The sequence below is a fragment of the Eleutherodactylus coqui genome, chromosome 4, assembly GCF_035609145.1.
Source record: "Eleutherodactylus coqui strain aEleCoq1 chromosome 4, aEleCoq1.hap1, whole genome shotgun sequence".
NCBI lineage: Eukaryota > Metazoa > Chordata > Amphibia > Anura > Eleutherodactylidae > Eleutherodactylus > Eleutherodactylus coqui.
In genome coordinates this window covers 295,924,311-295,936,648 of record NC_089840.1, presented here as the reverse complement: position 1 = coordinate 295,936,648, position 12,338 = coordinate 295,924,311, and the positions used below count along the sequence as shown (strand labels likewise).

General features: G+C 38.4%; 1 protein-coding gene across 2 annotated transcripts in view; it reads right to left on the bottom strand.

Moving 5' to 3' along the window:
- Window positions 1-12,338, bottom strand: part of TECTB (tectorin beta) — a 42,178-nt gene that overhangs the window by 18,444 nt on the left and 11,396 nt on the right. For both annotated transcript variants that reach the window (XM_066598894.1, XM_066598895.1), the window contains exon 6: window positions 8,189-8,272. In XM_066598894.1, coding sequence (XP_066454991.1) covers window positions 8,189-8,272 — 84 coding nt within the window. The remainder of the gene's footprint in view (window positions 1-8,188; window positions 8,273-12,338) is intronic.

Below are 12,338 nucleotides of genomic sequence, written 5' to 3'. Positions count from 1 at the left end.
CATAGGAGCAGTATTATAGTAATTATATTCTTGTACGTAGGGGGCAGTATTATAGTAGTTATATTCTAGTACATAGGAGCAGTATTATAGTAGTTATATTCTTGTACATAGGAGGCAGTATCATAGTAGTTATATTCTTGTACATAGAGGGCAGTATTATAGTAGTTATATTCTTCTACATAGAGGACAGTATTATGGTAATTATATTCTTGTACGTAGGGGGCAGTATTATAGTAGTTATATTCTTGTACATAGGAGCAGTATTATAGTAGTTATATTCTTGTACATAGGAGGCAGTATTACAGCAGTTATATTTTTGGACATAGGGGGCAGTATTATAGTAGTTATATTCTAGTACATAGGAGGCAGTATTATAGTAGTTATATTCTTGTACATAGAGGACAGTATTATAGCAGTTATATTCTTGTACATAGGGAGCAGTATTATAGTAGTTTTATTTTTGTACATATGGCAGTATTATAGTAGTTATATTCTTGTACGTAGGGACAATATTGTAGTAGTTATATTCTTGTACATTGGGGGCAATATTGTAGTAGTTATATTGTACATAGGGGCAGTATTATAGTAGTTATATTCTTGTACATAGGGGGCAATATTATAGTAGTTATATTCTTGTACATAGGAGGCAGTATTATAGTTGTTATATTGTACATAGAGGGCAGTATTATAGTAGTTATATTCTTGTACATAGGAGCTGTATTATAGTAGTTATATTCTTGTACATAGGGGTCAGTATTATAGTAGTTATATTCTTGTACATAGGGAGCAGTATTATAGTAGTTATATTCTTGTACATAGGGGGCAGTATTATAGTAGTTATATTCTTGTACATAGGGGGCAGTATTATAGTAGTTATATTCTTGTACATAGGGGGCAGTATTATAGTAGTTATATTCCTGTATATAGGAGCAGTATTATAGTAGTTATATTCATGTACATAGGGGGCAATATTATAGTAGTTATATTCTTGTACATAGGGAGCAGTATTATAGTAATTATATTCTTGTATATAGGGGCAGTGTTATAGTAGTTATATTCTTGTATATAAGGGCAGTATTATAGTAGTTATATTCTTGTACATAATGGCAATATTGTAGTAGTTATATTTTTGCACATAGGAGGCAGTATTATAGTAGTTATATTCATGTACATAGGGGGCAGTATTATAGTAGTTATATTCATGTACATAGGGGGCAGTATTATAGTAGTTATATTCTTGTACATAGGAGGCAGTATTATAGTAGTTATATTCTTGTACATAGGGGGCAGTATTATAGTAGTTATATTCATGTACACAGGAGCAGTATTACAGTAGTTATATTCTTGTACATAGGGGGCAGTATTATAGTAGTTATATTCTTGTACATAGGAGCAGTATTATAGTAGCTATATTCTTGTACATAGGAGGCAATATTATAGTAGTTATATTCTTGTACATAGGGGGCATTATTATAGTAGTCATATTCTTGTACATAGGGGGCAGTATTATAGTAGTTATATTCTTGTACGTAGGGGGCAGTATTATAGTAGTTATATTCTTGTACATAGGGGCAGTATCATAGTAGTTATATTCTTGTACATAGGAGCAGTATTATAGTAATTATATTCTTGTACGTAGGGGGCAGTATTATAGTAGTTATATTCTAGTACATAGGAGCAGTATTATAGTAGTTATATTCTTGTACTTAGGAGGCAGTATCATAGTAGTTATATTCTTGTACATAGGAGTAGTATTATAGCAGTTATATTCTTGTACATAGGGCGCAGTATTATGGTAGTTATATTCTTGTACATAGGAGCAGTATTATAGTAATTATATTCTTGTACAAAGGAGGCAGTATTATAGTAGTTATATTCTTGTACATAAGGGGCAGTATAATAATAGTTAAATTTTTGTACATAGGGAGCAGTATTATAGTAGTTATATTCTTGTACAGAGAGGGCAGTATTATAGTAGTTATATTCTTCTACATAGAGGACAGTATTATAGTAATTATATTCTTGTACGTAGGGGGCATTATTATAGTAGTTATATTCTTGTACATAGGAGCAGTATTATAGTAGTTATATTCTTGTACATAGGAGGCAGTATTATAGCAGTTATATTTTTGGACATAGGGGGCAGTATTATAGTAGTTCTATTCTAGTACATAGCGAGCAATATTATAGTAGTTATATTCTTGTACATAGGAGGCAGTGTTATAGTAGTTATGTTCTTGTACATAGGGGGCAGTATTATAGTACTTATATTCTTGTACATAGAGAGCAGTATTATAGCAGTTATATTCTTGTACATAGGGCGCAGTATTATGGTAGTTATAGTCTTGTACATAGGGGACAGTATTATAGTAGTTATATTCTTGTACATAGGGGGCAGTATTATAGTAGTTATATTCTTGTACATAGGGGGCAGTATTATAGTAGTTATATTCTTGTACATAGGGGGCAGAATTAGAGAAGTTATATTCTTGTACATAGGGGGCAGTATTATAGTAGTTATATTAGGGGGCAGTATTATAGTAGTTATATTCATGTACACAGGAGCAGTATTACAGTAGTTATATTCTTGTACATAGGGGGCAGTATTATAGTAGTTATATTCTTGTACATAGGAGCAGTATTATAGTAGTTATATTCTTGTACATAGCGGGCAGTATTATAGTAGTTATATTCTTGTACATAGGGAGCATTATTATAGTAGATATATTCTTGTACATAGGGGGCAGTATTATAGTAGTTATATTCTTGTACATAGGGGGCAGAATTAGAGAAGTTATATTCTTGTACATAGGGGGCAGTATTATAGTAGTTATATTCTTGTACATAGGGGGCAGTATTATAGTAGTTATATTCTTGTACATAGGAGCAGTATTATAGTAGTTATATTCTTGTACATAGGGGGCAGTATTATAATAGTTATATTCTTGTACATAGGAGCAGTATTATAGTAGATATATTCTTGTACATAGGGGGCAGTATTATAGTAGTTATATTTTTGTACATAGTGGCAGAATTAGAGAAGTTATATTCTTGTACATAGAGGGCAGTATTATAGTAGTTATATTCTTGTACATAGGAGCAGTATTATAGTAGTTATATTCTTGTACATAGCGAGCAATATTATAGTAGTTATATTCTTGTACATAGGAGGCAGTGTTATAGTAGTTATGTTCTTGTACATAGGGAGCAGTGTTATAGTAGTTATATTCTTGTACATAGGGGGCAGTATTGTAGTACTTATATTCTTGTACATAGAGAGCAGTATTATAGCAGTTATATTCTTGTACATAGGAGCAGTATTATAGTAGTTATATTCTTGTACATAGGGAGCAGTGTTATAGTAGTTATATTCCTGTACATAGGGGGCAGTATTATAGCAGTTATATTCTTGTACATAGGGCGCAGTATTATGGTAGTTATAGTCTTGTGCATAGGGGACAGTATTATAGTAGTTATATTCTTGTACATAGGGGGCAGTATTATAGTAGTTATATTCTTGTACATAGGGGGCAGTATTATAGTAGTTATATTCTTGTACATAGGAGGCAGTATCATAGTAGTTATATTCTTGTACATAGGAGCAGTATTATAGTAATTATATTCTTGTACGTAGGGGGCAGTATTATAGTAGTTATATTCTAGTACATAGGAGCAGTATTATAGTAGTTATATTCTTGTACTTAGGAGGCAGTATCATAGTAGTTATATTCTTGTACATAGGAGCAGTATTATAGTAGTTATATTCTTGTACATAGGGAGCATTATTATAGTAGATATATTCTTGTACATAGGGGGCAGTATTATAGTAGTTATATTCTTGTACATAGGGGGCAGAATTAGAGAAGTTATATTCTTGTACATAGGGGGCAGTATTATAGTAGTTATATTCTTGTAAATAGAGGACAGTATTATAGTAGTTATATTCTTTTACATAGGAGCAGTATTATAGTAGTTATATTCTTGTACATAGCGAGCAATATTATAGTAGTTATATTCTTGTACATAGGAGGCAGTGTTATAGTAGTTATGTTCTTGTACATAGGGGGCAGTATTATAGTAGTTATATTCTTGTACATAGGGAGCAGTGTTATAGTAGTTATATTCCTGTACATAGGGGGCAGTATTATAGTAGTTATATTCTTGTACATAGGGAGCAGTGTTATAGTAGTTATATTCCTGTACATAGGGGGCAGTATTATAGCAGTTATATTCTTGTACATAGGGCGCAGTATTATGGTAGTTATAGTCTTGTACATAGGGGACAGTATTATAGTAGTTATATTCTTGTACATAGGGGGCAGTATTATAGTAGTTATATTCTTGTACATAGGGGGCAGTATTATAGTAGTTATATTCTTGTACATAGGAGGCAGTATTATAGTAGTTATATTCTTGTACATAGGGAGCAGTATCATAGTAGTTATATTCTTGTACATAGGAGCAGTATTATAGTAATTATATTCTTGTACGTAGGGGGCAGTATTATAGTAGTTATATTCTAGTACATAGGAGCAGTATTATAGTAGTTATATTCTTGTACATAGGAGGCAGTATCATAGTAGTTATATTCTTGTACATAGAGGGCAGTATTATAGTAGTTATATTCTTCTACATAGAGGACAGTATTATAGTAATTATATTCTTGTACGTAGGGGGCAGTATTATAGTAGTTATATTCTTGTACATAGGAGCAGTATTATAGTAGTTATATTCTTGTACATAGGAGGCAGTATTACAGCAGTTATATTTTTGGACATAGGGGGCAGTATTATAGTAGTTATATTCTAGTACATAGGAGGCAGTATTATAGTAGTTATATTCTTGTACATAGAGCACAGTATTATAGCAGTTATATTCTTATACATAGGGAGCAGTATTATAGTAGTTTTATTTTTTTACATATGGCAGTATTATAGTAGTTATATTCTTGTACGTAGGGACAATATTGTAGTAGTTATATTCTTGTACATTGGGGGCAATATTGTAGTAGTTATATTGTACATAGGGGCAGTATTATAGTAGTTATATTCTTGTACATAGGGGGCAATATTATAGTAGTTATATTCTTGTACATAGGAGGCAGTATTATAGTTGTTATATTGTACATAGAGGGCAGTATTATAGTAGTTATATTCTTGTACATAGGAGCTGTATTATAGTAGTTATATTCTTGTACATAGGGGGCAGTATTATAGTATTTATATTCTTGTACATAGGGAGCAGTATTATAGTAGTTATATTCCTGTATATAGGAGCAGTATTATAGTAGTTATATTCATGTACATAGGGGGCAATATTATAGTAGTTATATTCTTGTACATAGGGAGCAGTATTATAGTAATTATATTCTTGTATATAGGGGCAGTGTTATAGTAGTTATATTCTTGTATATAGGGGCAGTATTATAGTAGTTATATTCTTGTACATAATGGCAATATTGTAGTAGTTATATTTTTGCACATAGGAGGCAGTATTATAGTAGTTATATTCATGTACATAGGGGGCAGTATTATAGTAGTTATATTCATGTACATAGGGGGCAGTATTATAGTAGTTATATTCTTGTACATAGGAGGCAGTATTATAGTAGTTATATTCTTGTACATAGGGGGCAGTATTATAGTAGTTATATTCATGTACACAGGAGCAGTATTACAGTAGTTATATTCTTGTACATAGGGGGCAGTATTATAGTAGTTATATTCTTGTACATAGGAGCAGTATTATAGTAGCTATATTCTTGTACATAGGAGGCAACATTATAGTAGTTATATTCTTGTACATAGGGGGCATTATTATAGTAGTCATATTCTTGTACATAGGGGGCAGTATTATAGTAGTTATATTCTTGTACGTAGGGGGCAGTATTATAGTAGTTATATTCTTGTACATAGCGGCAGTATTATAGTGGTTATATTCTTGTACATAATGGCAATATTGTAGTAGTTATATTCTTGTACATAGGGGGCAGTATTATAGTAGTTATATTCTTGTACATAGGTGCAGTATTACAGTGGTTATATTCTTGTACATAATGGCAATATTGTAGTAGTTATATTCTTGTGCATAGGGGGCAGTTTTATAGTAGTTATATTCTTGTACATTGGGGACGGTATTATAGTAGTTATATTCTTGTCCATAGGGAGCAGTGTTATAGTAGTTATACTCTTGTGCATAGGGGGCAGTATTATAGTAGTTATATTCTTGTACATAGGAGCAGTATTATAGTAGTTATATTCTTGTACATAGGGAGCAGTAGTATAGTAGTTATATTCTTGTACATAGGGGACAGTATTATATTAGTTATATTCTTGTACATAGGGGGCAGTATTATAGTAGTTATATTCTTGTACATAGGGAGCAGTATTATAGTAGTTATATTCTTGTATATAGGAGCAGTATTATAGTAGTCATATTCTTGTACATAGGGGACAGTATTATAGCAGTTATATTCTTGTACATACGGGGCAGTATTATAGTAGTTATTCTCTTGTTTATAGAAGGCAGTATTATAGTAGTTATATTCTTGTGCATAGGATGCAGTATTATAGTAGTCATATTCTTGTACATAGGGAGCAGTATTATAGTATTTATATTCTTGTACATAGGAGGCAGTATTATAGTAGTTATATTCTTGTACATAGGGGGCAGTATTATAGTAGTTTTATTCTTGTACATAGGGGGCAGTATTATAGTAGTTATATTCTTGTACATAGGAGGCAGTATTATAGTTGTTATATACTTGTACATAGGGGGCAGTATTGTAGTAGTTATATTCTTGTACATAGGGGCAGTATTATAGTAGTTATATTCTTGTACATAGGGGGCAGTATTATAGTTGTTATATTCTTGTATATAGGAGCAGTATTATAGTAGTTATATTCTTGTACAGAGGGAGCGGTATTATAGTAGTTATATTCTTGTATATAGGGGCAATATTATAGTAGTTATATTCTTGTATATAGGGGCAGTATTATAATAGTTATATTCTTGTACAGAGGGAGCAGTATTATAGTAGTTATATTCTTGTATATAGGGGCAGTATTATAGTAGTTATATTCTTGTATATAGGGGCAATATTATAGTAGTTATATTCTTGTATATAGGGGCAGTATTATAGTAGTTATATTCTTGTACATAGGGGCAGTATTATAGTAGTTATATTCTTGTACATAGGGAGCAGTATTATAGTAGTTATATTCTTGTACATAGGGGCAGTATTATAGTAGTTATATTCTTGTATATAGGGGCAGTATTATAGTAGTTATATTCTTGTACATCGGGGGCAGTATTATAGTAGTTATATTCTTGTACATAGGAGCAGTATTATAGTAGTTATATTCTTGTACATAGGAGCAGTATTATAGTAGTTATATTCTTGTACATAAAGGGCAGTATTATAGTAGTTATATTCTTGTACATAGGGGGCAGTATTATAGTAGTTATATTCTTGTACAAAGAAGCAGTATTATAGTAGTTATATTCTTGTACATAGGTGGCAGTATTATAGTAGTTATATTCTTGTACATAGGGGGCAGTATGATAGTAGTTATATTCTTGTACATAGGGGGCAGTATTATAGTAGTTATATTCTTGTACATAGGGGACAGTATTATAGTAGTTATATTCCTGTACATATGGGGCAGTATTATAGTAGTTATATTCTTGTACATACGGGCAGTATTATACTAGTTATATTCTTGTACATCGGGGGCAGTATTATAGTAGTTATATTCTTGTACATAAGGGGCAGTATTATAGTAATTATATTCTTGTACATAGGGGCAGTATTATAGTAGTTATATTCTTGTACATAGGGGCAGTATTATAGTAGTTATATTCTTGTACATAGGAGCAGTATTATAGTAGTTATATTCTTGTACATAGGGAGCAGTATTATAGTAGTTATATTCTTGTACACAGGGGACAGTATTACAGTAGTTATATTCTTGTACATAGGGGAACAGTATTATAGTAGTTATATTCTTGTACGTAGTATTAGTCATTTTTTTGCTAGTATGTTACCTTTCTTATCATTATCAGATAGACTTTTTTGTCTAAAACTTTAATTGTACCATAAATGAAATAGAAGTAATAGGTAGATTGGTTTGCCATGGGTTCATGTTTTGTCAGATTGTAGTACACTTAATAGGGATAGACCTCTTACCCTTTACTTATTAGTTGCCACTGAATGTGATACGCATAGTCCGGAGAGGGGGTAGCCCAGCAATAGTTCAGAACAACCTTAAACCTAAGTGCCATAAACAGAAAGTCTCGTTAATACGTTGCTACTACCTGCAAATAAGACCAATTTTATGGAAAATGGGTCCTTGTGCAACAAGGAATGTACATTGCTTTCCCCATATGCCATTTTAGGCAGTTTCTTTGTTACAATAGACTTTCCTAAATAACCCACATGATACTATCTTATACACTCAATCTTAAAAAATCCCTCCCCTAGAAGAAATTGCTAGAGTGCAATGAAACTTTCTCTGTGTGATTGTAACTAGAGATGAGCGAGCGTACTCGGCCACGCCCCTTTTTCGCCCGAGCGATTTTCGAGTACTTCCGTACTCGGGCGAAAAGATTCGGGGGGCGCCGTGGGTAAGTGGGGGGTTGCAGCGGGGAATGAGGGGGGGAAGAGGGAGAGAGAGAGGGCTTCCCCCTGTTCCCCGCTGCTACCCCCCACTCCGCCACGCCTCCCCCCGCCCCCCGGCGCCCCCCGAATCTTTTCACCCGAGTACGGAAGTACTCGAAAATCGCGGTGCTCGATCGAGTAATTACTCGAAACAAGTAGGTTCGCTCATCTCTAATTGTAACACTGATATAAGTGAGTGATTACATTATCAGAGCAAAAGCATCATTTATTGTGTGTGCGGCCGAGCATTATCCTGCTGGAAGCCGCCATAAGAGGAACACATGTGGCTGCAGGATGTCCTGAACATATCGCTGAGCTGTCATTGTCCCTTGTACCACTACTAGGGGGACCGACTGTTGTATGCGATGCCCACCCCAGACCATCCCACCAGCAGGGGGCAGGATTAAGGTGCTCACCCTGAGGTCTCTGGGCACGAACACGGCCGTCATCAGCACCCAAACTTAACCTGGATTCATCACTGAAGACAACCTGATGTCACTTTATAGCGTCCAGTTCCATTGTTCATGACACCACTCCAAACAGAGGTGACGGTGGGTGTCAAAAGCAATAATGGGGCTGGGAGACCAAAAAGCCTTCAGCCAAGTGCCTGAAAATGATTTTGACAGACACAGGGGCTGTAACGATGCCGCCACCTGTCTTTGGGTGGCGGACATTGATACATTTGGAGGTACTTGTGCTTATCGGGCCATCAGATGGTCCTCTCTACTGGTGGTCTGTCGGGGGTCCTGAGCCTGGTCACCTTGTGTGCCATCACACATCCACTGGTCCCAACACCCTCTAACAGTCTGATCAGATGCTCCTCTCTACTGGTGGTCTGTAGGGGGTCCTGAGCCCAGTCACCTTGTGTGCCCTAACACATCCACTGGTCCCAACACCCCATAACAGTCTGATCAGACGCTCCTCTCTACTTGTGGTCTGTAGGGGGTCCTGAGCCCAGTCACCTTGTGTGCCCTCACACATCCACTGGTCCCAACACTCCCTAACAGTCTGATCAGACGCTCCTCTCTACTGGTGGTCTGTAGGGGGTCCTGAGCCCAGTCACCTTCTGTACCCCCATCCACTGGTCCCAACACCTCCTAACAGACTGGTCAGACGCTCCTCTCTACTGGTGGTCTGTCGGGGGTCCTGAGCCTGGTCACCTTGTGTGCCATCACACATCCACTGGTCCCAACACCCCCTAACAGTCTGATCAGATGCTCCTCTCTACTGGTGGTCTGTAGGGGGTCCTGAGCCCAATCACCTTGTGTGCCCTAACACATCCACTGGTCCCAACACCTCCTAACAGTCTGGTCAGATGCTCCTCTCTACTGGTGGTCTGTAGGGGGCGTCCTGAGCCCGGTCACCTTGTGTGCCCTCACACATCCGCTGGTCCCAACACTCCCTAACAGTCTGATCAGACGCTCCTCTCTACTGGTGGTCTGTAGGGGGTCCTGAGCCCAGTCACCTTCTGTACCCCCATCCACTGGTCCCAACACCTCCTAACAGTCTGGTCAGACGCTCCTCTCTACTGGTGGTCTGTCGGGGTTCCTGAGCCTGGTTACCTTGTGTGCCATCACACATCCACTGGTCCCAACACCCCCTAACAGTCTGATCAGATGCTCCTCTCTACTGGTGGTCTGTAGGGGGTCCTGAGCCCAGTCACCTTGTGTACCCCCATCCACTGGTCCCAACACCTCCTAACAGTCTGGTCAGACGCTCCTCTCTACTGGTGGTCTGTAGGGGGCGTCCTGAGCTCCGTAACCTTGTGTTCCCCCATCTACTGGTCCCAACACCCCCTAAGTCTGGTCAGACACTCCTCTCTACTTATAGTCTGTAGGGGGCATCCTGAGCCCAGTCACCTTGTGTGTCCTCACACATCCACTGGTCCCAAAACTCCTAACAATCTGGTCAGACGCTCCTCTCTACTATTGGTCTGTAAGGGGTGTCCTGAGCCCAGTCACCTTGTGTGCCCTCATCCACTGGTCCCAAGACCCCCTAACAGTCTGCTCAAAACGGCTGGTGGGGGACAATTCATCAATACGACCATCCAGCTTCTCACATCCCAATAATGCGCCCCCCTCTGGTAACGGGGTGAAATCTCTTCTCTGCGTCGTAGAGGCATCTAGTGGTCAACAAGCTCTACACAAGTGGAAGAAGAGGTCACTCCACACAAGGAGCCTCCGAGAGCCTCTTATAGGCCAAGGGGGGAACCACTTTTAGGGTCTCCGGTGACGAGACTGTTCATCTAATCACCACAACTCATTTACATATCTGTTTGAGATGGAACCGCAGGACTAGTTTTTGCAGCAATTCTTCTAGGGGCGGGATTGTTTTTGCCAATGAGTTTAATTGCAGTGAACACCTAATACTCTCCTAAGTTATTATACAATTTAATTTTCCAAATAATACCATAATGCATTGCTGGATATCACTGGATGGTTTCATTTTGATTAGAGATGAGCGAACGTACTCGTCCGAGCTTGATACTCGTTCGAGTATTAGCGTGTTCGAGATGCTCGTTACTCGAGGCGAGCACCACGCGATGTTCGAGTTACTTTCACTTTCATCTCTGAGACGTTAGCGCGCTTTTCTGGCCAATAGAAAGACAGGGAAGGCATTACAACTTCCCCCTGCGACGTTCAAGCCCTATACCACCCCCTGCAGTGAGTGGCTGGCGAGATCAGGTGTCACCCGAGTATATAAATCTGCCCGCCCGCGGCTCGCCTCAGATGCATTCTGACAGAGATCAGGGACAGTGCTGCTGATGGTGGAGCTGCTATAGGGAGAGTGTTAGGAGTGATTTTAGGCTTCAAGAACCCCAACGGTCCTTCTTACGGCCACATCTGACCATGTGCAGTACTGTTGAGGATGCTTTTTGCAGTGTTGCACATTTCTTTTTTTTTTTGTATATCGGCCTTGCAGAGCATTGCGTCCTCAGTCTGCAGTAATTTTACATAGTATAGGGCCAGTAGTGCTGAGGCAGGGACAGTGAAAAAGGTGAAAGACGTATACTGTCTATATAGGCAGTGGGCTTTTCCAAATAAATTTGGGAAAAAACTTTCTATTTGGGCTGCCTGTGACCGTCCTGAGTGTACTGCGTCTCTGTTTGGGGTAGTAGTCCTAATTAATACGCAGCCAGCTAAGTGTTACAGGAGGCTTGCGCAAAATTCTTTCCTGGCTCTGCTGTGCGTTCCGTAAGCGAAGCCAGGCACATTCAATTACAGCGTTCTGTTTCTGCACTATTGGTAATACACCATGCTGAGGGGTAGGGGTAGGCCTAGAGGACGTGGACGTGGACGCGGGCGAGGACGCGGAGGCCCAAGTCAAGGTGTGGGCACAGGCCGAGCTCCTGATCCAGGTGTATCGCAGCCGACTGCTGCGAGATTAGGAGAGAGGCACGTTTCTGGCGACCCCACATTCATCTCACAATTAATGGGTCCACGCGGTAGACCTTTATTAGAAAATGAGCAGTGTGAGCAGGTCCTATCGTGGATGGCAGAAAGTGCATCCAGCAATCTATCGACCACCCAAAGTTCTACGCCGTCCACTGCTGCAACTCTGAATCCTCTGGCTGCTGCTCCTCCTTCCTCCCAGCCTCCTCACTCCATTACAATGACACATTCTGAGGAGCAGGCAGACTCCCAGGAACTGTTCCCGGGCCCCTGCCCAGAATGGGCAG